The sequence below is a fragment of the Camelina sativa genome, chromosome 13, assembly GCF_030686135.1.
Source record: "Camelina sativa cultivar CO46 ecotype springtype chromosome 13, ASM3068613v1".
NCBI classification, from domain to species: Eukaryota; Viridiplantae; Streptophyta; class Magnoliopsida; order Brassicales; family Brassicaceae; genus Camelina; species Camelina sativa.
The window spans coordinates 9551380-9576288 of record NC_141892.1 but is presented as its reverse complement, the minus strand read 5'-3'; the positions used below and the strand labels follow the sequence as shown (position 1 = coordinate 9576288).

Here is a 24909-nt window from a genome sequence, read left to right as displayed (position 1 = left end):
CCCTTACAAACCTGACAGATATCTGCATCGCATAAATGACGTCGATACCGCTCTGTGTTAGTCATAATGACTTGTCGCGCCGCTTGCCAGATACAAACTCTCACCCTCTTCGGGACAGAAACTTTCCACACTCTATCATAAAACGAAGTCATACTCTGCGCGGAGTGAGTGTCCCTCATTAGCATGGCGTAAGCCGAACTGACTGTAAAATTCCCATCCATTGTCCCACTCCAAGACAACCGATCACGGGCTCTAGTCACCGTATCCAGAACCACTGACATCAGTTCTAACCGCTGATCAGTCGTCACATAAGGTACAATGTGATCCCATAACCACCCCACTCTATCCTGCCAAAGATCACGAACTGTAGCCAATTCATAGCCAACATGCAACGATCGTATAACTAGCTCCATCAGTGGTCTACTCAGCAACCAACGATCTGTCCAGAACTTAGCGGTCCTACCATCCCCAATAACCCATCCAAGCCCCTCAAAGATCACCTCACGCAACCCAACACCAATACTATGCCACGTCGACGACCAGTGACTCTTACTCCACAACCACCCCGTATCATGAACACTACCAACTTTATATTTAGCACGTACCACCCTTGCCCATAAACTGGTTTGATCATGAATTAACCGCCAACCTATTTTTGCAAGCATAGCCTTATTCATCTCCCCCGACACTCTGATCCCTAAGCCACCCTCACCCTTGGGTTTGCAAACTTGGTCCCATGATTCAAGATGTAACTTCCTCTTCTCCGTGGAAGTGCCCCACAAAAAATCACGAGAAATCTTTTCCAAACGACTAAGGGTACTTGCAGGGAGCTTGATTGTACTCATAGTATGGATCGATATTGAAGCCAACACTGATTTCGTAAGAGTCAACCTACCCGCAAAACTCAGACATCTGCCCTTCTAGTCTGCCAAGCGAGAGGAGACCTTCTCAACAACCGCACTAAAAGTCTCCTTATTAATCCTTTTTTGTAACAACGACATTTCCAAATAGTTAAAGGTCCTTTGTTGCTCTGATCCCACTCTCAACACTTATTAGATTACCCATATCACGAGAAACATTCGCAGAAAAGAAAATTTTGGATTTTTCAAGACTTACTTTCTGTCCTGACGCCAAGCAAAACCGTTCTAACACCTTACGCACTATACGGATTTGACCAACAGAGGCTTCAGCGAACAAGATTAAATCATCTACAAAGCAGATATGTGATAATTTAGGCCCACCAATAGATAAGCTAATCGGCTTCCAAGCTTTACGGTCAACCTCCCCCTCAATCATATGACACAACTGCTCCATACACAACAAAAACAAATATGGTGATAAAGGATCACCCTGTCGGAGTCCCCTCAGAGGTTTAAAAGGTTCAGTCTTCTCTCCATTCCACAACAGGGTCATCGATGGTCCTGAAACACATTGCATAATCCAACCTACCCGAACTTCAGACAAGCCAACTGCCCTTAATGTTTCTGCTAAAAAATCCCAGCGAATGCGATCATAGGCTTTTTCCAAGTCTAACTTTAACAACATCCAGCATTTCTTGCCCTTCTTGCGCTTCATAGAGTGTACAACCTCTTGTACTACCACTATGTTGTCAGTACTTAAACGTCCTGGTATGAAATTAGATTGAGCAGGACCAACTATATTAGAAATAACCTCCTTTAGTCTTCCCACCATTGTCTTTGTAATCGTCTTAAACAGAACATTACATAAACTTATTGGTCTGAACTGAGTGATCCGCTCAGGTTTAGCAACCTTCGGTATCAGTGTCACCAACGCGTCATTTGTATTTTGAGGCAGACAACCGATATTGAAAAACTCCAGTACAAACCTCAACATTGACTCCCCCACAACCTCCCAACATTTGTGATAGAAAACCAGTTGAAATCCATCTGGTCCAGGAGCTTTGAAGCTCCCCATACTTCAAATAGCTCTCTCAACCTCCAAAGCAGTAAACGACTTATTTAACATATTGACCTCTCCACCGGACAACCGTAAAAAGCCCTCACAAGACAAAGCAACAGTCTCTACCTCCACATCATCCAACGAATACAAACGACTAAAATACTCTACAACCAATTTCTCGAGATCCTTTCCCTCAGAAATCCAACTCCCCCTATCATCCTTCAACATATCCACTTTGTTTTCGTTCTGATTATTGTAGACATGTGAAAATTTTTTGTATTTCTATCTCCCTGAGCCCACCACTTTGCTCTTGATTTTTGAAACCAAAGCATCTCTTCCTGCTCTAATACCACATCAAATTCCTTTAACAAAACATCCTCCTCCTCCAACAATTCAGTTGTCTGAGCCCGATCAATTCTAGCTTGAACTAACTTAATAGCATTCTCCAGTTTCAGTTTCCTAGAATGAATATCCCCAAAAACCTCTCTATTCCACTTTTTCAATGTCATTTGTAATCTATCTAGAGCCTCACACGTATTGATGCTCCTATCCCACGAAGATACTAACAGATCTTTAAATCCCGGATGTTGTAACCATGCCGCTTCAAAGCGAAACGACCTTCTACTCGCATCTCCAACCGACTGCGGTGTAAGCTGGATATACAGAGGAGCATGGTCCGAAGCAAGGAACGGCAAATGAGTAACCACAGCTTCTTGCCATTTAAGATGCGAGTGTGCACAACAAAGAACGCAGTCCAGCCTCTTAGCAACAAAAAACCTCTCTACTCGACCCCTCTATCTATAAAGGACAGCTCATTGATCCACTCCCCAAACGCTAAAGAATTCGGAGATAACAACCCATTTCTCCTAGTTCTCTCATCAAGACGGACAATTGTGTTAAAATCTCTACCAATCACCACCGGACCAGTAACCCTTCTAATCACCTCAGATAATTCACCCCATAGACCACTAATGAAGAAGGTATTTTTCGATTCCCCCTTAAACCTTAACGACTTAGTTTTAAGATTTACCAAAAAACAATGGAAGGGCAGATTAAAAAAAACAATTGATTGATGAATCAAATTTGTTAAAACCACAAAGAAGTGGATAAAAGAAAAAGAAGCTTCACAGCCATTACTGTGTCTTCTTCTTCTTCTGTCTAACGATGAATTTGACAAGAGTAAACCTTTTCGATGTTCCTCTTAGACCAATTTTGCTTTCGCATCCTTCTTGTATTCTCGTTTCTAAATGTACGGCTCTGTTCTTCTCTCCCTTTTTTCGCAATCTTTTTTTTTTATATAATCATCATGAAAGTGATGAGATTGAGGACTTAGTGTTTAGAAATGAATTAGTGGCGGAATTGAATTCTGGGTTTCTTTTTTTTCTTTCTCCGTTGAAGCAGAGTGATTTTCCCAATTGGGGTTTTTGTGACCAGAGCTCGTTTCCATGAAATTGTCATTTATCTTGGTCTGTACATGATTAGTGATGTAGCTGCTTACGATTGAACTTAACTGGTCTCCAAGGGATTGTCAGAACATACTCGTTCAACAAAACTAGTATAACTTGTTTGAGACTTGAGATCAAACGCTAATTTGATTGATATATAAATTTCTTGAGCTTTGTTTATTCACTTCTTGTTGCTTTGAGAGCACTCGGCATTCATCTCATCTCGGCGTTAATTTATTGATTATGTGATTTGTTCTCTTGGCTAAATTGAATTTTGGTTTTTTTTTATTTTTCCATTGAAGCAGAGAGATTTTTCTAATTAGGTTTGTTACAGAGCTGGTATCCATGAAACTGTCATTATCTTGGTCTGTACATGATTAGTGATGTAGCTTCTTACAATTGAACTTAACCGGGCTCCAAAGGATTGTTAGAAAATATAAATTTTTACAGTTTGTTTGAAACTTGAGAGCACACGCTAATTTGATTGATAAATAAAGTTCTTGAGCTTTGTTTATTGTCTCTTCTTGTTGCTTTGATTTCAGTGTTCTGTGCAATTTTTCAGTATTCATCTCATCTCGGCGTTAATTTATTGAAAATGTGGTTTGCAGGTTTTGTTACCAGAACCTCTACAGGTGTTTCTCCTTCGATCTTGCTTCCCAGATCAACTCAGTCACCTCAGATTATTGCTAAGAGTTCATCCGGTTTTACACTTATTGTGTTTCCACATAATCTGTTTTTGTCTCTTCCATTGAATTTGGGGACTAATATGTCTTTACTATGTGGATTTCAGTGTCAGTACATCCGGTGTCTGAGGACGCTAAGGAGGATTGTCAGTCCAATGACGTTAGTGGAGACTCAATACGGCGGCGTTTTCTTGAATTCTTTGCATCTCGTGGGCATAAAGTGCTTTCAAGTGCATCTCTTGTTCCAGAAGATCCTACTGTCTTATTAACGATTGCTGGAATGCTTCAGTTTAAGCCTATCTTTCTTGGAAAGGTATCAATAACAATTCAAGCCAATCGGCAATCACTACTGTTTCCCTGCATTTAGTGACTATTCCTTTAACATTGGTGGGACTTTTTTAAATGATGCAGGTACCTAGACAGGTTCCTTGTGCAACCACTGCACAAAGGTGCATACGTACCAACGATTTGGAGAATGTTGGCAAAACGGCCAGGCATCATACTTTGTTTGAGATGCTTGGGAACTTTAGCTTTGGTGATTACTTTAAGAAAGAAGCGATAAGATGGGCATGGGAGCTATCAACTATAGAGTTTGGCCTACCTGCTAATAGAGTTTGGGTTAGCATTTACGAAGACGATGATGAAGCTTTTGAAATCTGGAAGAATGATGTTGGTGTCCCTGTTGAGCAGATAAAGAGAATGGGTGAAGCTGACAACTTTTGGACCAGTGGACTAACTGGTCCTTGTGGTCCATGCTCAGAGTTATACTATGACTTCTATCCGGAGAGAGGTTATGGTGAAGATGTTGATCTTGGGGATGATACCAGATTCATTGAGTTCTACAATTTGGTTTTCATGCAGTATAACAAGACGGAAGATGGATTGCTTGAGCCCTTGAAACAGAAGAACATAGACACTGGTCTTGGTCTAGAACGTATGGCTCAAATCCTTCAGAAGGTTCCAAACAACTACGAGACAGATTTGATATATCCAATCATTGCGAAGATCTCAGAGTTGGCGAATCTATCATACGACTCTGCAAGTGAAAAGGCAAAGACAAGTCTAAAAGTGATTGCAGATCACATGCGGGCAGTTGTCTATCTCATATCAGACGGTGTTTCTCCTTCAAACATTGGCAGAGGTTATGTAGTAAGGAGGCTAATAAGAAGGGCAGTTCGAAAGGGGAAGTCTCTCGGAATAAATGGGGATAGAAATGGTAATCCAAAGGAAGCGTTTTTGCCAACAGTTGCTGAAAAGGTGATAGAAATGAGTACATATATTGATTCAGATGTCAAACTAAAGGCTCCACGCATCATTGAGGAGATTAGACAAGAGGAACTTCACTTTAGGAAAACTCTGGAAAGAGGAGAAAAGTTACTTGACCAGAAGCTTAAGGACGCCCTGTCAGTTGCAGTTAAAACTAAGAATAAGCCTTATCTGGATGGGAAAGATGCGTTTCTTCTCTATGACACATACGGTTTCCCTGTGGAGATAACAGCAGAAGTTGCTGAAGAACGTGGAGTCAGTATAGATATAAAAGGTTTTGAAGTGGAGATGGAGAATCAAAGGCGTCAGTCTCAAGCTGCTCACAACGTTGTAAAACTGACAGTTGAAGATGATGCTGACATCACGAAAAATATTGCAGACACTGAGTTTTTGGGATATGACAGTCTCTCTGCTCGTGCTGTTGTGAAAAGTCTTTTGGTGAATGGGAAGCCTGTGATAAGGGTCTCTGAAGGCAGTGATGTAGAGATTTTGCTGGACAGAACTCCGTTCTATGCTGAATCAGGAGGTCAAATTGCTGATCATGGTTTTCTTTATGTTAGCAGTGATGGGAGCCAAGAGAAAGCTGTTGTTGAGGTAACTGATGTGCAGAAGTCTCTTAAAATATTTGTTCACAAGGGCACTGTAAAAAGTGGAGCTCTGGAAGTTGGCAAGGAGGTGGAAGCAGCTGTGGATGTAGACTTGAGGCAACGAGCAAAGGTACGTTTGAATGTCATTTTGCATCCCAATACCGCAACTGCCTCTTTCGTTTTAAAATTCTTGATCCTTTTTGTTAACTTTCCAGGTTCACCATACGGCCACTCATTTACTGCAATCCGCACTTAAGAAAGTAATAGGACAAGAAACATCACAAGCTGGTTCATTAGTAGCTTTTGACCGCCTCAGATTCGATTTCAACTTTAATAGGTCTTTGCATGGTAATGAGCTTGAGGAAATCGAATGCCTGATCAATAAGTGGATTCGGGATGCTACACGTCTTGAAACAAAGGTCCTTCCTCTTGCTGATGCAAAACAAGCTGGAGCCATTGCAATGTTTGGGGAAAAGTATGATGAAAACGAGGTAAGAAAGATTTCACTATTAACAAATTCGAAGATTGTATAGGTTCTGGGAACGTCAAAATACTAGTCAAGCATCTTCGTAAAACCTGAATTATGAGAGAACTACATGAGTGTATAAAGTGTTACAGTTTGGTGTTGAGTTGATTTGGCTTGACAAAAGAGGACCCTTACATTAATCGCAGGTTCGTGTAGTAGAAGTCCCTGGTGTCTCCATGGAACTTTGCGGTGGCACTCATGTTGGCAATACTGCAGAGATACGAGCCTTCAAGATTATCTCAGAACAGGGCATTGCATCTGGAATCAGACGTATCGAAGCGGTTGCAGGTGAAGCATTCATTGAATACATAAACTCACGAGATTCTCAAATGACACGTCTATGCTCGACTCTCAAGGTATGCCGCTTCTAGAGAGTTTTCCTTTCTATAATTATTTCATATTTGCTGCTTCCAAGATAGTAGCTACTTGTGACATATTTAATTGTCGTGTGGTTTTAATCTGAAGGTGAAAGCAGAGGATGTTACAAGCAGAGTGGAGAATCTTCTAGAGGAACTGCGTGCTGCTAGAAAAGAGGCCTCAGACTTGCGTTCAAAAGCAGCAGTCTATAAAGCATCTGTCATATCGAACAAAGCATTTACAGTAGGAACTTCACAGACGATAAGGTATCAAAACCTGTTGTTTCCTGCTAGAAATGGATTGTATGATAATTGTTATGCTCAGAGAATTTGACACATGATCTAAAGTTATAATATCAACTAAATTTCTTCCTGTGAATGTTTTAATTTCTTCAGAGTGCTCGTTGAGTCTATGGATGACACTGATGCTGACTCATTAAAGAGTGCAGCTGAGCATTTGGTAAGCACACTGGAAGATCCAGTCGCTGTGGTACTAGGATCATCTCCAGAAAAAGACAAGGTTAGTTTAGTTGCTGCATTTAGTCCCGGAGTAGTCTCTCTAGGAGTTCAAGCAGGGAAATTCATTGGCCCCATAGCTAAGCTGTGTGGCGGAGGAGGTGGTGGAAAGCCCAATTTCGCTCAAGCAGGTGGCAGGAAGCCTGAAAATCTCCCAAGTGCTATAGAGAAAGCTCGGGAAGATCTCGTGGCAACTCTATCCGAAAAGCTTGGTTGAAGTTCTACTTCAAGAAAAACTATCTATGCAACAAGGTTGTACAGGGAGAAGGAAGAGCATATTGCTTGATTCTAGAAAACTGAAACGCATGTATAGATTTGTCTAGACGAAATACTCAATTGGTTTTTGGATCATTATTATTAGTCAATAAGATGTTGAGTAGGTTGCTATTGATGACATTTTCGGTTAGCTAATTCGAATGGATATGTCATCAGTTGCTTCAATTCGAAAAAAAAAAGTCTAACGTTACAAAGAAGATGTTTGAAATTTCGGTCTTTTTCTACTCTGTTCATTCGGTTGAACATTGAGTTAAACTTTTTTTCTTTCCTTTAGTCGAAAAGGCTTTTTATTGATTGGAATACAAAGGAGTTGTTGAAGCCACAGATACCGGCTGGTTTACAGATTCTAATTTCAGTTCTAGACTAACAATTTTCAAGCTATGTAACTTCTCGAGAACTGACATTGGATCCTCGGGTAAGTCACCAGATGATAGTGAAACAGAGGCGATAAGGATCTATGAAATTCTCTTCTTTGGCTTCAAACAAACAGACTTCTCTTACAATGTCATGCAGACGACAAGATTCAATTCTTGATGTCATAGTGTTCCTCTTCCCTACTAATACCATACTCCTTTTAACCAACTCCTCCAAATAATACTCAGCTATATCTACAATAGTAGCCTCTTCATTATGAACCATCACTATTCCTTCTGCGACCCAGTAACTGAACAATGTCTCTGTTTGTATCTCATAATATTCCGGGAAATGGGCAAGGTAAAGAAAGCAGTGCTTCAAATGACAAGGTAAATCTTCATAACACATTGAATACCAAACTACCAATGTCGCCTTCTACAATATGAGATCCAATATTGTTCTGTACCTTTTGCCACCCGGACGCAGTACATTTTGTAGCTAGAAACCCTCCAAGAGTTTTCACAGCTAATGGTAACCCTCCAAAATGTTTGAGCATTTGTTGAATCTCTTCCTATAAATCATCAACCTGAAACTCTACACACAAACATAAGACTCTTTGCTCATTCTTTTTTAGCATTTAGATTACTTCAATAAAATGCAAACCCCTTTCAAATGCATACCTATATCGTTTCCCTCAAACAAAGCTATCTTCTGAAAAACTTCCCAGCTTTCTTCATAAGTTAGGCATCTAGGCCTAAAGATGACGGCTTTTAGATCTGGATGCAAACCAACACCCTCATTTCTAGAAGTGAGTAATACCTTGCTACCTAACCATGTTTCAATATTAGACACCAGCTGAGACGAATGCATTTTGTTTTCTAACATTTTCTACATAAAAAACATTATGATTCATGGTGAAGAGTCACCTGATGTATGTGGAAATGCTGGCTTTATAAGCTCCCAAGCTGCACTGCTCCATATATCATCAAGGACAATCAAACATTTCTCAGTTTCAAGTAGTTTAAAGAGCTCATCTTGGAGTCTAGACACTGTCATCTCCAAAATCCTCTGTTCCTCATTTTTCGGCCTAAGACTCTGTAACATCACCCGCCACACATGCTTCTGTCTACACTCCTGTGAAACAAACACCCAAGCAAATCCACTGCAATGACGCCGCACCATCTAATGATGAAAAACTTTTCTAGCGAGTGTGGTTTTCCCAACACCGCCCATCCCGCATATCAAAACCACTTGAACACCACCCTCCCCTACAATATGACTCACTAGCCCTTCAACACTAGGCTCCACACCAACAAGGCTGCTTTCAGAAACGCTAGGAAAAGATTGTCGTATCTCCACGAGATGACCAACTAGTTCTTCTTCTTCTTCTTCTTTGTCGATGATTTCTCTCACTCCAAATCTCTCCATGTTATCTATTACCTTGGAGATCCTAGTGATGATGCTTCTGATTTGTGAACCAAACTCCTGGTTAGCAAATGTAACACAAGAAACACTCTTTAAATGTTTCTTAAACTCTCTTCTTTCTATTACACGCTTCTCTTCTTTGATAAGAAAACTCTCGATTACGTCCTCAGCATCATACACAATCTCATCCACACAATTTCTCACTCTCTCGCTCTTACTCTTCTTAGTTTCTGCATCCTTCACAAACGATTTAAGCCGTCTTAAATCGCTTTGTAGTTCCGTAGCTTGTTCATGGACTCCTTTTAACCTATTCGATTCTCGAATTAGTAGCTCCCATAGCTTCTGCAATCCAAATGCTACAACTGCCTCGGCCATTCCAAAGAGGCAAAGATGTACCCTTCTGCAATGCATCGATCAAATCCAAATTTCAATTTTACCAAATTTTTTTAGATAGAAATAACAAATGATACTTCTATATCTACCAAAATCCTGAGTTCAAACTCTAAAAAAATGAAGATAATTCTCTCGATCTAACCAAAATAGGATACAAAAATAAAATAAAATAAAAACAAATTCTAGAGAATGAATCGTTATATCAGAAAATTTAGTGCATACCCAAAAAAGAAGTTCTGATTTTATCGGGACTCACCGTCAGAAGCTCTCACTTTTAAGCTCCCCTTCGCAGCCGAGTGCTCTTGCCTGACGGATGAGGAGACGACGATAGGTACGGCTTTGCTTTTTATTATTAGTCAAACTAATCTGAATTAATACATTTCTTTGCACAAATTTTTTTTTAAAAAGTCAACTCTTCGTACCCAAATAAGAAAAAAGATTAGTCAACTTTAGATGGGCCTGTCAGCAACATAATGGGTTAGTAATGTATAGTTAAAAATTGTAAATATTGTTACATGAGTAAAAATAACATCATTTGGAGTTGTTAGGGTTGTGTGTGGATCATCAGAACGATTCATCACCACCAGCGGCCATGGAAGATTCAGAATCGTCTCCCTCACGTAAGCGGCTCCACGGAAGCTCCACAATATTCATCCCTGTTGATCTCACCGTCGAGATACTCTCTAGACTTCCAGGAGAAGCCCTCATCCGATTTCAGTATGTGTCGAAGCTGTGATTCTCAATCATTCGCAGTAAAGATTTCGCCGACTCGTTTCTGGTTAGGTCAAAGACTCGACCTCGTTTCCTTTTCACCTTCAAGCACTTCGATTCCCGTAAACGTTTCATCTTCTCAGCTCCAGAACACCAAAGAAACAACGAATTCCCCACAGTTGTCGCCAGACACGACATGACGATCTCGGATCTGGTCTACTACATCAGAACTCGTCCCGTGAATGGTTTCTTCTGCTGCACGCGTGGCTCTTCGATCGCCGTTTGTAATCCGACCACTAGACAAATAGTGAAACTGCCGGATGTTGTCTCCAACGGGAGACAAGTTTTCGCACGTCTCGGGTACGACCCGGTAGGAGATGAATACAAAGTGTTGTGTGTAATGATGTTCAATCCTGACCGCGCTAAACGTGGGAAAAAAGGTTTCCAACTGGAGCATTACGTTTTCACATTGCAGTCTCAACAAAAAGAGTGGAGAAAGATTGAAATCACCCAAGGTGTTATTAGATATCACGATGTCCATGAAGGGATTTGCATCAATGGTGCTATATACTATATAGCTGAAGGCAGCTCAGGAATAATTAGATTCGATGTAAGATCTCAGAAGCTGGACCTGATTCAAGCACCCGACGAAAAATCGCATGTTTCTTCTTCTCTTTTAAACTACAATGGGAAATTGGGCTGTGTAGATTTTACAAACGATGAGATGGTGTTGTGGATTTTAGAAGATGCTGAGAAACAAGAATGGTCTGAGTTGCGGTGTGCCCAACCTGATGACTTGGATGATTTACTTGAGGATTACGTTAACCTTAAGGGAGAGATTCGTACGGGTGAGCTTATTATGATTGATTCACGGTTACAGTCACATATACCGTTTAGTGTTTTTTATTACGATTTTCAAAGAGAGAGCATACGAAGAGTGGATATCGAAGGAATTGCTGATGATGAATTTAAACGTGTTCGGTAAGCGAACTCGTGAGATTTTGAGTTTTCCTGGCTTCGTTGAGAATATTATGTACTTGTGATGAGTATGAGATTTCATTAGCTTTGTTCCATTCAATTCAATCATATGACTTTTGTTTGGTTTACATTTATGTATTATCAAAGCAACTCTATCCGAAAATCTTGGTTGAAGTTCTACTTAAGAGAAACTATCTATGCAAGAAGATTGTATAGGAAGAAGGAAGAGATATCGAAGAGTGGATATCAAAGGAATTGCTGATAATGAATTTAGACGTGTTCATGGGATTGGTAAACGAACTCGTGAGATTTGGAGTTTTCCTGGTTTCGTTGAGAATATTATGTTCTTGTGAGTACTGTGACGAGTTTTTTTTCCTAATCATGACTTTGTAAGTATGAGGAGAGTCGCCAATAATTTTCTAGTGACATATATACTGACATGGCTGAACAGTTTGAAAAAAAACACTCAAGCTGGTCGTAATATCTCATCTTTAACTAATTATTGAAACAAACTGTTGCATTAAAAGGTTCATTGTGTGTTGTGTGACCAGTAAAAAATAGTTTTGCTTTTACCTTTTCATGTGAGAAATGTTTAAAATCAATCACATGGGGGTTGCGCTTTTACAATTTAGGCCGGCTGTGTAATACTAGTTATAACTAGGTTTCACCGCGGTATACCGCGGGACTAATTTTTAGTTATTGTATTTTGAAAAATAACTTTTATTTTATTTAGTTTATAAATTTTTAATTATTTAATTTTGTGTCTAGTTAGTTTATCATTTGTTTGGACTTGTGCTATTAAAAAAACTTAGTTGTTTGAATGTAAGAAGATGAACTATGGTTACAAATTTATAATATTTGAGAAGTTAATGGTTTTAGTGTTGGATTAATAGTTCAAACCTGTCATGCTAAACCCGTTTAACAACGGGTATAAAGATTTTTTTACCCGAAAAAAATTATTATAAAAAAAATTTGTGGGTGTATAAAAGTATGCCGACATCCGACATGTTTGAGTTCACAAGACATGCAAGTATTATATATATATATATATCGCTTTTTCTAATTTTGTTTTAACGATATTATTTTTCTTATTTACAAAAAAATATTCTATCTTAAGTTTCTAATTTACATTTTCATTATTTTAAAATTAGAATTTCATTTTTTAATGATTTGTTTTGGACATGCCTCAACTTTTCTAAAAAAGATCAAAATCTAGGAAAATGCATATAATTAATGAAAACACAAAGTCTGATAATCTAGAAAATAAAGAAGGGAAAACTAATTTATTCCCTTGATAAGCTCACTGATGAAAACCTCACACAAGGTTTGGGTTGGGTTGATGCTTCCGAGCAAGAACTTGGCATTTCCCTTAAGCCAAAAAGTGTCTAGAGTGGACACAGACTTTGTTGGTAACATCTCAGCTTCAGGGAAGACAGAGAACTGAAGCTAGTAAACTTGAGTGCATGATGAATGAAATTGCTTTCTCACCTGAGTAACCAAACCTGTTCCTAGCTCAACTCCCCACTGGTCAAACGAATTGATACCCCACACAAAGCCTTGAACTGCAATTCTGTTCATAGATTGCCACCAACTAAAATCAAAACATATACAAAAATGTCATCTTTTTAGCAATGACACTCTAATCTCAATTTTAAGACCGTACTGATAAACCTGAAATAGAGACAGACTTGGCCAACATGTATGCAGTCAATTCTGGAAGTAGAAGGCTAAGAGAAGGTTATTATTAAAATAGGCAGTCTATAGCTTAAACAAAACAAACCTACAACTTAGACAATAAAAAACCTGCAATTTAATTAAACAAAACGGGCAACTTAGACAACAAAAAAACCTAAAAGACTATACAACATAATAAAATAAATGGTTCAAGAACCGAAACAACCAAAAGAATTCAAACTCATAAAAAACTGAACACATAAAACATTTTATATTCATGAGCACATAATTTTCTGAAATTTGACTAACCCCATTCATCTTGTTCTCTACTTCAAACGTGTCACTATCATTGGACCCTATGAACTGTTGCGAATTGTTTTTGTTATTATATTCAACTTAGTCCAAAAAATTGGAAACCATATGTAGATTTAGTCCCCTGCTAACACATAAGATGCTCTGCTTTTAGTATTATACATAAGAAACATAGACTTTGAGAAGAATGCGTACTATTCACTCACATCAACGGATGCAAATTCACACAAAAACCGAAAACCTATTAGAAGATTCTTAAACTTTTGATACCTCAACCTAGTAGTCGACTCGACTTGAGCTGTTCTAATGTATACTCCCAGAAATTAGGCTGTCATCTCACTACAGGCTATGAGAAAAATTTTAGATCTACCATTTAACAGAAGACAACTCATCATGTGATGATTATGTTGATTGTTGAACATCATCTTCTCCAAAACTGTCAACCGCGCTATCTTCTTCTACATTTCTCTCGTTCCGTTTAGAATTTTGCTATAGGAATAGAGAGCCTTATCATTTATAAAAAAAAAAATATCAATACGAATCTAGGTACCACTACAATATGAATCTAATACCTTCTCATCTTTCTTCTTTTGTCATCTTGGCCTCTCTTCTGAAAAACATTTTGATTCTTCATAAATACCCTCAAATTTTTCTGAGTGATCGAGAGATTCTCGAGAGAAGAAGCACAAAGAAGAAGAAAGTTGATCAAAGGGAATCTGGCAAGGCGGCGAGACGAGGGAAAAATATATGAAACATCATTTTGTTTCCAACAGGATCCGCGTGTTTTCTAAATGGGTCGGGTCTGTTTATGCAATGTAGAAACACGCGGATCCCTGGGTTCATGGGTCGGGTTTTTCCAATTTTGATTATTTTTTCTCAAATTTACCCCTCTCAATTTTAATTAATCATCTCCTTCCTACATAATTGAATGGCAATTTCTGTAATATCTATCAACATTTTGGACATTTAAAGAAGGTACTCCTCTTTTAATTATAAGAAGATAAAAAATGAGAAGTGAGTTTCACTTTTGGTCTGACCATTTGTTAAGTATTCCGTAGACACAACCGTACCTGATCTCTCTCTCTCTCTCTCTCTCTCTCTCTCTTGTCTCGTTTCTGAATAAGGCAAGGGTGTGTACTATTTTCAAAACCCTTCAAAACCTCCGCAACTGATTAAAAAAAACGCATAGCATACATAACTCCGTCATCACAATCATCATCATCATCGTCTCCATTTCAAACATTTGAAGCTTTTAAGCATCTCTGTGTATTTGGATCTTTTCATCCATAGATCATAGAATCATCTCAAGAATAGTGGAAGAGGCAAATGTCTATTTCCCTTAAAATCTCCCACGTTTCGAATGTCTACAACGATGGTTTTAATACTGTAGAGCTGCGAAACCAATGCAGAGCCGGTCAAAGGTTTGGAATTGGATCGGTTTGTTTCCGTAGAAGCCCTGGTGTTGAATCTAGACGGATCCATTTGAATTCAGACTTTTCTTCTTCTCGGAATTTGAGACTCCGATGTGTGGGATCAGATGTGGTTTCGGGTGAAATCTCTGGTAGATCGGTACCGGAGTGGGCTTATAGTGGCTTAAAGGATGAGACTTTAAGCGATTTGGAGCCGGAACTTGATGATGGTGATGGCGGCGATGAGAATGGGAATAACGACGGCGGTGGAGATAGTGGTAATGGAGGAGGCGGAGGAGGAGGAGATGATGGAGAAGGAGATGATGGAGAGGATGAAGCAGATAAAGCTGAGGAGAAGGAGTTTGGTCCGATTTTGAAGTTTGAAGAAGTTATGAAAGAGACTGAACGTAGAGGGATCACGTTACCGGAGGATATGTTGGAGGCGGCTAAATCCGTTGGGATTCGGAAACTGTTCCTTCTTCGTTACCTCGATCTACAGGTTTCTTGCTTTTTGGAAAAATGTAGGAGTGATTTTGCTTTTTATGATTGTAATTGTATGATGATGTATTCATGTTTGTAGGGTTCTGTTTGGCCGCTTGGGTTTCTGATGAGGTCATGTGCTATGCTTCGAAATAGAATGCTTGCAGATCCTTCGTTTCTTTTCAAAGTTGGAACCGAGGTGTGTCAACGGTTAAGCTTTAACATTGTTGGTCTTGGACTATTTTATTTAGGATTGTGTCAAAGAAATTGAATATGAAAGAGCTTGTTTGTTTGACGGAGTGAATGCAGGTAGCCATAGACTCTTGCTGTGCAACTTTTGCAGAAGTACAGAAGAGAGGGGAAGACTTCTGGTCAGAGTTTGAGTTGTATGCTGCTGATCTTTTAGTTGGTCTTGTGGTTGATGTTGCTTTGGTTGGACTATTGGCTCCCTATGCACGTATTGGGAAGCCATCCGTGGCATCAACAGGTTTGTTCAAGGACCTTAAACGTGCTTGTGCTTCCCTTCCTAGCAGGTAAAACTCTCACTGTCGCTCTCTCGTTTTTTCACTTTTGGCTTCAAGTAATGTGGCTACATATTCGGGATGAGATGTCCTTATATATGCTTTTTTTGTTTGGGGTACATGTGAAGTGTTTTTGAAGCTCAAAGGCCAGGTTGTAAATTCTCAGTTAACCAGCGCATTGCAACTTTCTTCTACAAGGTATAGAGAAGAACTATTGCTAGCTTTAATGTTCTTTGTGGATCTTCCTTACCTTTGGTTTAATTAATTGATGTGATTCTTCATCCAGGGACTCTTGTATGGGTCGGTTGGATTTGGCTGCGGCCTCATCGGTCAAGGAATTGCAAATCTAATCATGACGGCAAAACGGTATTCTTTCACCATCGACCTTATCTTGCTACTTCTCAATGATGAAATGGATCTTCTGAGTTTCTCTGTGGTTTTATATGATGTGGTCTAGAGACTTGACTGTCTAAAAAAACTGTTCTTTACTGACACATATTTGGGGTTTCCTATGTCAATAGGAGTGTGAAGAAATCAGAGGAAGACGTCCCTATTCCACCTCTTTTCGAAAGCGCTGCTCTTTGGGGTAAGCTTTACTTTTGATCTCTAACTTTGTTCTGCAGAGTCATCGAAGCTTTTCTCCTCCGATATTGAATGAAATCAACAGTTTTAAGCCGTCAATACTGTGTTGTCTTATTCTTTTTCCGAGTTCTTGTTATTCACTAATCAGCCATAAGGTTCTTAACTAGGCTTAGTTTCTAAGAATGTAATGAACCTGAATTTGCCAATGACACTAAGAATCGATTATGTTTACAATTCTCAGTGGGTATATTTAGCTAGATTCGTCTTGTTGTTTGCAATATTAGATTCATGGGGAGAGACGTAACTGAGTTGCATAACTTCAGAGACAAGCCTGAAGTTTTTCACTCTATGAATTGTTGTTGATTACATAGAGACTCACTCTTTTCTCTTTATTGTGCTTTTTTGTTCAGGTGTGTTCCTTGGCTTATCTTCCAATGCGCGTTACCAAATCGTAAACGGCCTGGAGCGTGTCGTGGAAGGTTCTAATGCGGCCAAACGCATCCCTGTGGTCGCCATGGCGTTCACGGTGGGAGTCCGGTTTGCTAACAATGTATATGGCGGTATGCAATTTGTAGATTGGGCTAAATTGTCCGGCGTCCAGTAGTAATAAACCGGTTCGGTTTTGTTACGAACGGGATTGTAATTTAGCCTAGGGGGTGTGTTGAAACTTGTGGAATTGTTAGATATTTCATTTCAGAAAAGAAAAAATAGTATGTGATTTGGTGAGATTTTAAGACATTACATTAGGTGATTTTAAGAGATCAGTACAATAAAAAGAAAGGATGTGTTGCTTTCCTTGTGTGACAGATCAGCCTCAACATTGAAGGTGGTGTTGACACCTCATTTAAAATCAATAGCTAATAAAAACATTTCAATTAATACATTTAAAATTTCTAAACCAATAAAAAAATTATGTGTCACTAGGCATATCAAATAGGTTCAAAGCCCGCAGGCTGGCCCGGTCCGACTGGACCTTGGAAAACACCAGACTCGGACTTATACAAACATAATTATACTTTTTTGTTAACATTTTTGTTTGATTGCAATATTTTTTTAATGATTTATTGTAAATAAAATTTAAAACTCTAATCTTAATTTTCATATTTACTTAATAACCGTACTTAATATTTTTAAAATATTTATCTATGATATTTTATATGAATTATATATATTTTTTGTTTGGTTAAAGTATAAAATTTATTTTATTTTAAATTAAGTTGGTTTTGGTGAATACAGATGAGTTATTTAAAGTTTGATTGATTTGTTTTATATTGCACCTTTAAACATTTCTTTTTAAGACATGTTATAAACTAACTTATAAGTTTGAATTTTTGATCCGTAAGATAAACCTGGAAAAGCCCGAAAAATCTTGTAGCTCTGTTAGAGCTGGGTCGGGCATTGAAATATAAGCTTGGAAATATTTCGGATCGGGCCGAGAATGGCTCAAATTTATGTGTGTTTTGCGGATTTTGGGCCGGATCGGGCCGAGCCAACCCGATTGACACCCCTATTGCCACATCATGTTGTCTTTCACTTCATAAACCCTTGCCGACATAATAATAATAAAAAAACACGAACACTCTAATTGTTGGTTCTTCTCCTTCACACTATAAGACTGCTCTTGAATTCAGTTAGAGAGAAGAAACAACAGAATCGTCAAAAAGTTATGTCTTCGATGATACAAACATAAAGAGAAGAAAACACACGACTCGTGCGGGAAGAGACATGGAAGAAGCATAGGTCATTGTTAAAGAGGCAAAGCAATCTCACCAAATTCACCTTTAATTAATTCGAACAAGAGTTTCATCAAAATCTACATATTCTGAAATCAAATTCTCCGGTTATCGAAAACTCTTGGAAGAAGAGGCGAGGTTACAAATTAGGATAAAGAAGAAATTTGAAAAGATAGAAACCACAATTGTCGTCGGATATACAAACCATTAAGAAATTCACAAAAGAGCAATTTGGGCATGACAAAGTTCATTAATTTCTTTTAGAATCGCAGGTCCAATCGAGGTAAAGATGTCGTTTTTATTTAAACTTTTAGGGTTACTTCAAGAAGAAATATTAGTGTTTTTGTAAACTGACTTACCTCTTCTTTGTTGACTTAGATCTTGAATGAAGGTGATATTTAGCAAATTGCTGCTTTGGACCAGAACATTTTCTTTTTTTCAAGGTTTAGTACAATACAAATAACTTACTACTACTTCTCTATGTGAAAATTATCATTTTTTTATTTCTCTTTCGATCTTAGTAAATTTCAAAAGCTTCATATTTGGTTTATGTCATATTTACGAGACAAAGGTTCAAGTGCCTAAACCAAAGTACTCTAAGAGATCCATCAAGAACATTTAAAATGTAGACATCAAAAGAGTAATATGTTTTACTGTTCTAGAGGATTTTTTAGTGAAAAACAAATCAAGAACTAATGGTTTGTAATCCTTAAACTTATTTGGTATAAATTTTAAAATTTATTCAGAAACTAAATTTATGAAATAAAGAACTCAAGTATGATGATGTAAATAAGAATAATAAAAAATACTATTGAAATTAACAAAAACTTATGAATTCATTTCAAATAACATATATTACATTATGAATCAAGAAAAACAAAACAGAAAAATATGACAAAAATAAAATAGAAAACCAATCCGGCGGCGTAGCGTGGGTACCAACCTAGTTTTAGAATTAAAAAAAAAAAAAAAGATTTGGTGTGTGTAATTCATTATGCGAGAAATAAAATGGTTTAGTTTACTTAAACCAGTATCATATAACTAATAACCGTAATTACTAAACTGATCATTGTGTGTGTGTCTGATTTTTTTATTTAATTTTTTAACGCTGGATGATTTTATTGAATAGACAAAGAATACAGTACTGAAATACAAAGGGAATGAAACAGAGTAATGAATAAAAACCAAGCACAAACCGAGTAAGGGACATCATCTAAGACCTTGTCGCTCCTCGTCAATACGTACCGGTAACCACGACGGGCCACCTAGTGCCAGATAAGAAGGAAGTCTCCCATCTTTCGTTACACTAATAGCAATCTCACTCATTGTGTGTGTCTGATTTGTTTTTAAGAAAAAAAGACGAAAAGTATAAAGTTATTCTTTTGTAGATATAAAACCTTCTAGAAATAACTTCCTCAAAACAATTTTACTATGAAAAATATTTAGGTTCACTCCTAGGACGAACTTTCTTGTTCACTTCCTCCTTTTCATCCAATTAGAACCTTTTATATATTATCTTGTTTAAAAAAATAAAAGAAAATTAAATTAAAAAACAATACATATTAAGAAAACAAATTCTGTATAATTTTTTAAGGAAAGTTAAATATTGGCTTGGTTTAGATTTTACAATTAGAATGAAATGAAGTATCGGTTTGGGTTTACAAATAAGGTGATTAAGGTTTAGTTTACAATTCAAACAAAATTATATGTCGGTTTGGGTTTACAAATGAAGTGGTTAGGGTTTAGATTTTACAATTACAACGAAATTATATGTCGGTTTGGATTTACAAATGAAGTGGTTAGGGTTTAGATTTTACAATTAAAACAAAATTATATGTCGGTTTGGGATTACAAATGAGATGGTTAAGGTTTAGATTTTACAATTAGAATGAAATTATATATTGGTTTGAGTTTACAAATGAGATGGTTAGGGTTTAGATTTTACAATTAGAAGGATATTATATGTTGGTTTGGATTTACAAATGAGATGATTATGGTTTAGATTTTCCAATTAGAAGGATATTATATGTCGGTTTGGGTTTACAAATGAGATGGTTAGAGTTTATATTTTACAATTAGAATGAAATTATATATCGGTTTGAGTTTATAAATAAGCGGTTTAAGTTTTTAATTTTATAATAATGTATACAAATTTTGTTTCCTTATTTTATAAAGAGGTGAATAAATAGGTTCTTAAATGTATTACGAGATGTCATATTTTCATTGGCTAAAATAAGGAGAAGTGAACCAAGGGGTTCACCTTAGGAGTGAACTCAAGAATTGTTCTTTTACTATTATGGCCTTGAATGGTAACATAACCATTGCTGTTTTCAAAGTGTGATGTTTTTAAAAAAACTGTTTTATAGACCATTAACAAAAAAAGGTTGTCATTCGCATTTATACAATATTTATGATTTTAATTTCTACCAAAAAAAAAATATATATATATATATATATTTAATAAAATGTACCGCAAATTAGTTTTCACCAATCAACCATTATTATGCATAGCTTATTTATATGAACCGAACTTGTCTCACAAAACACATTTGTTCTGCAGTTGACTGTATAGCATTATCAAACTGGTTGTTCCACACCAATATTGTATACACTTTGATTTTATAGTTTTTAAGTAAACAAACATGTAATTAACCGATTAGTCACCAAATTATTTATTATTAATAAAATGCTATTTTTCCCCCTTTTAATCAATAAGAGAAATAAAAAAACGTAAGGTGAGTGCAGGTTATACTTGTAGGGACAATTCTTGGGTTCACCCCTATCGGTGAACCTTTCTTATTCACCCCCTCTTATTTAAAGAAACAACTTATTGATTAACGAAATAAATTATGTATATCAATTAATTTTAAAATTATATTATAGTTTTAAATTATAACATCTAAACTCAAATCACTCTTTTTATAAACCCAAATTAAAATACAGTTTTCTTTAATTGTAAAATCTAAACCCTAACTACTATTTTATAAACCCAACCCAACATATAATTTTGTTTAATTGTAAAATCTAAACCCTAACCACTCTTTTGTAAACCCAAACAGACAAATAATTTCGTTTAATTATATGGCAGTTTGTTGTATTTTGATTGGTTAATTAAGATGGGGTGAATAAGAGTGGTTTACCCCTAGGGGTGAACCCAAGAATTTTTCTACTTGTAGTGAACAACCAAACCAGAAAAAGAAATCAGACCTGTTCATGTTCTTCACTTCCACCACTAGGTATATGATTGTTGTTTGTTCTACAGTCGAAATCATTCAAAATTGTTTAATGTATCTTGTTAGGATCTTATTTCTACCTTCCATGTTCAATCACTCTTGATTTGTTTGGATATTTTGAGTTTTTTTTTTAGATTTCTTCTTTGTTAGTGTTTATATGTCTTATTCTTCTTCTACTAAGATATTGGCATATATATATCCTTCAGCATTCCTCTATTTTGATCATAAAGTAGTGTCTCTAACATCTCTAATATGTGCTCCAACTTGGAATTGCAGTCCTCTCTCTGAGTTTTTAAGTTAATTTCAACTTTAAAATATCTAATATCACAGGATTATCAATTACATAATTGGAAAAGTGGATTGCAGCAACATATCAACAAAATTCAAAATGGTTCCTTACCTGTTCCTTTCAGTAAATCTGTTGAGCTTGACTGAATCTTGGTAAGTGAACAACATCCTTGTTATTGATTTTAAGATTGTTCGTGGCAATGCCCATTAAAAAGATACTCAGTACAGCCAATGCTGCAAGATATGCTTAAGATAGTAACTCTAGATATGATGAAAGAGAAATACAGGTTAGTGGATTTTATATGTTTATATAGTTTAATTTGTTTAGTATCCACACAAACAAAAATAAACATTGTTGGCACCTATTTATAGTGAAGGATGTTAGTGAAACATGAGTTATTGAGTTTTAGAATGGAAGTAAGATTATAATGCTTAATGAAAAAAAAAACAGTTTATATAATTGTATTTATAAAATTCTAAACAAAAAAATAAAACTGAAGTGAAACATTAGTTCCTAAGAGACATAAACTAGAAAGATCTATTATGAAATTTTACTTAAAGGAAAATAAAAGATTAATTACGCAACTCAACTTAAAAAAATTTAATCCAAAATGAAGACATTGTAAGGGTCACACTTTTTTGGGAAAATTATGAAAAAAATCTTGAAAAAATAATCCATCTAAAAAAACAAAATTTAGAAAAATGATATGCAAGCCTTTTCAAAAGATGATATGTGATGTAGCATCTCTTATAAGACATGTTATCAACTGGAGCTACAATTCTAGAAAATGATTATTATTATATATATAAAACAAGCTTGAGATTCATCATTTTTAATAAATATTTTTAAACCGAAACATTGGCAGAAACAACATATTTAAAGTAAACTATGTTTTTTTGAGAAGTCGAAGCTGAGATTGCATCACAAATTAACATCTGAAAAATAACATATGAGGTTTTAGAAAAATATGTAACATAGATTAGTGAACGGATACTCATTGTCGAGTTTAACCGTTTCACCATATAAGCATTCTTGACTTGGTCGGAAATTCTATTATGGCAGATGAGGTGAAGCACTTGGACAACCCGTTGTAGCGACATAGCACGAAAAATGTTAATGAAACTTTGTATATTTGCATTTAATGTGGGATGTCAATATGTTTAAATTATCTCTATAATTAGGCGATCGATCAACATTCAATGTTAGAACTTTTAAAAAGATGTTTTCATGGGATATGAATATGAAATTAACTCTTATAGGGATAAAAAATCAGAAGATTGTCGACAATATTGTTTATTTTTCAAGTGAGGTTCTTAACTTATTTTTTGCAACATGTGGGCTATACCTCTGTCTAACAAATCCGACCTCTCTTTAGTTTCCAAAATATTCCTCTGATTCCTCCACTTATACATTTTCAGACTTTGGTTCAAATACTCAAGCGTGTAGAAGAATTGGAATAAACTAACTCGAACGTCTCATCACTACCTACTTAACCAATTCTGTTGATCTATAACATGTAATGTGCATGAACTTGGACTCAAGAATGGATTCCTCACCTTCTCCAGAGATCACTCTCGGATTTAACAGGGATTGAGCGCCACAGAACATCCATATTGGAGCAGAGAGGTTGAACCTCAATAATTATCTTTGTTTCAAGGAGGAGGCCAGATCGGTAGGATCAGACTTCAACCTCTCGATTTCGTCGCGAGGCCTCCGTAGAATCCTTTTCGCACTACAATGCACGTCAGATTCACCATCACCATGGATAAATTATATTTTAAAAATAAAAAAAAACACACACAATTCCTTTACAAAATGATGTATTATAAGAAGATGCAGTTGCAGTAGCAGAGCGCTGTGGAACAAGGAGCTGTAAGGACACATGACTCTGTACCTAGGAACGGATGAGTGACGTGTGACAAGGAGGTGTAGCTGACGTGTCATTGTCTATGTATGAAGATAAAACAGATTTGGGAGAGAAGATATTCAGAGAATATCTTACTCGATGATAAGGAAGGAGAAACCTTGGCGAACAAGTATTTGCCTTAGACGAAGATTTGAAGATCTTCTTGTTAGGGTTTTGAGAGGTTTAGTATAAAAGACCCAACAAATTTAGTCGTAGGTTTTCTTAACACTTTGAAACCTTTTGTGAGAGATTGTATACTTCGAAGCTAATCAATCAATAGCTAAGAAGGTGACTGTTGTTCTTCTTTTAAATCTATACTAGGGTTAGTTAGATAGAAAAGAGAAGAGTGCTTAGATTTGTTCTTGTAATCATTGATTTGTTTTATAAGAATAAATAAAGAAGCGTTAGCTTGGCGTTTTCCAAGCAGAAGTCTGTGGTGTAACCCTCTATACCTTTATAATTGGCAATCTCAGTTAGCAACCACAATTATTTGCACCATTGAACAGACGACAAGAGCCATGGATCTCTTTGTTGAGTACAAATAAAAAAAATTTATGATTATCCATCACCACATGTGTCTTCCATCTTAATGACACATATCCCTTTACTTGGTGTAACACTTGTTCACCACTTCACCACTTGTCCTTCACATTTGTACACTTGTCATTATTTCTTTGTGTAGTGCATGAGTCATCATAGTCTTATCACTAGTATATATAGAGGTTATGTAAGTGACAATAAGGTGTGAGAAAAAGATGTTGACATAATAAGAAGAAGAATAAGAAATGTGTTAATGTTGCTTTTCCTCACTCTCTCCTCTCCCACGTTCCTCCTCCATTTTCTTTGTACAATTATATAGTTCCTTATACAAATACATATATACACATATATTTACGCTATTATTTATAACACGTTATCAGCAAGATATATTTACCGCTGGAGCTATTACAAGGTAAGTAAATCTATATTATTTTCATATATGTTTATAGAACATAAATATTATAGACTTTGTGAAATTATGTCATTTTCCGGATTGATCGTCATAAGTTGTAAGCGTTGCCTCCTTTACGATCAAATCTATAGCTAAATAATATCCGGATAGATCGTTAGATATATGGTAGGCTCTCCCTCCTTTACAATCAAATAAAAGCTATCTCTTTTCCGGACTGATAGATCGTTATATATGGTAGGCTTTGCCTCCTTTACGATCATATATAAATCTATATAATATTTGGATTGATCATTTGATATGGTAGGCTTCGCCCCTCCATCACGATCTAACAAAAGGCTATGTCCTTTCCGGAAAGATAGGTTTTGCCTTCTATACGATCAAA

The 24909-nt window shown here is 36.6% G+C and overlaps 4 protein-coding genes and 1 long non-coding RNA gene across 9 annotated transcripts; 3 read left to right on the top strand and 2 right to left on the bottom strand.

Annotated features, from left to right (window-relative positions):
• The first annotated feature begins 2887 nt into the window (after nucleotides 1-2887).
• LOC104736292 (alanine--tRNA ligase, chloroplastic/mitochondrial) lies at nucleotides 2888-7897 on the top strand. The gene is made up of 8 exons (XM_010456255.3): nucleotides 2888-3169; nucleotides 3974-4066; nucleotides 4156-4361; nucleotides 4460-6031; nucleotides 6117-6392; nucleotides 6574-6783; nucleotides 6893-7050; nucleotides 7180-7897. Exons 1-8 carry the CDS (start codon nucleotides 3085-3087, stop codon nucleotides 7514-7516), a joined length of 2937 nt encoding a protein of 978 aa, XP_010454557.1. The 5' UTR covers nucleotides 2888-3084; the 3' UTR covers nucleotides 7517-7897.
• On the bottom strand, nucleotides 7832-10120 carry LOC104736291 (disease susceptibility protein LOV1). Its single transcript, XM_087481333.1, is given in 5 exon segments — nucleotides 7832-8332; nucleotides 8334-8523; nucleotides 8610-8756; nucleotides 8856-9754; nucleotides 9970-10120. Coding segments are annotated over 4 exon segments (1548 nt in total). The 5' UTR covers nucleotides 9730-9754; nucleotides 9970-10120; the 3' UTR covers nucleotides 7832-7995.
• A 131-nt stretch (nucleotides 10121-10251) lies between these two features.
• LOC104736290 (F-box protein At1g30790-like) lies at nucleotides 10252-11789 on the top strand. 2 transcript variants are annotated; one of them, XM_087481335.1, is made up of 2 exons: nucleotides 10252-11395; nucleotides 11664-11789. In XM_087481335.1, the coding sequence occupies exons 1-2, from the start codon at nucleotides 10655-10657 to the stop codon at nucleotides 11787-11789; spliced, it is 867 nt and encodes a 288-aa protein (XP_087337461.1). In that variant the 5' UTR covers nucleotides 10252-10654. The 2 variants fall into 2 exon arrangements, with proteins under 2 accessions (XP_087337461.1, XP_010454553.2); XM_010456251.3 differs by having other exon boundaries at nucleotides 10252-11439; nucleotides 11711-11789.
• A 710-nt stretch (nucleotides 11790-12499) lies between these two features.
• LOC104736289 (uncharacterized) lies at nucleotides 12500-14140 on the bottom strand. Of its 3 annotated transcripts, XR_015577985.1 has the most exons (3): nucleotides 13995-14140; nucleotides 13793-13911; nucleotides 12500-13006 (listed from the first exon to the last, which is right to left on the bottom strand). It is a non-coding gene; the product is annotated as an uncharacterized LOC104736289 (long non-coding RNA). The 3 variants fall into 3 exon arrangements; XR_759556.3 differs by lacking the exon at nucleotides 13995-14140 and having other exon boundaries at nucleotides 12500-13027; nucleotides 13693-13911; XR_015577984.1 differs by lacking the exon at nucleotides 13995-14140 and having other exon boundaries at nucleotides 13693-13911.
• On the top strand, nucleotides 14085-17209 carry LOC104736287 (protein RETICULATA-RELATED 1, chloroplastic). 2 transcript variants are annotated; one of them, XR_015577983.1, is made up of 8 exons: nucleotides 14446-15330; nucleotides 15412-15510; nucleotides 15621-15844; nucleotides 15961-16030; nucleotides 16119-16198; nucleotides 16354-16418; nucleotides 16825-17072; nucleotides 17126-17171. XR_015577983.1 is itself a non-coding variant. In XM_010456250.3 (7 exons), exons 1-7 carry the CDS (start codon nucleotides 14749-14751, stop codon nucleotides 17016-17018), a joined length of 1314 nt encoding a protein of 437 aa, XP_010454552.1. In that variant the 5' UTR covers nucleotides 14085-14748; the 3' UTR covers nucleotides 17019-17209. The 2 variants fall into 2 exon arrangements, 1 of the variants encoding a protein (XP_010454552.1); XM_010456250.3 differs by having other exon boundaries at nucleotides 14085-15330; nucleotides 16825-17209.
• Nucleotides 17210-24909: the final 7700 nt, after the last annotated feature.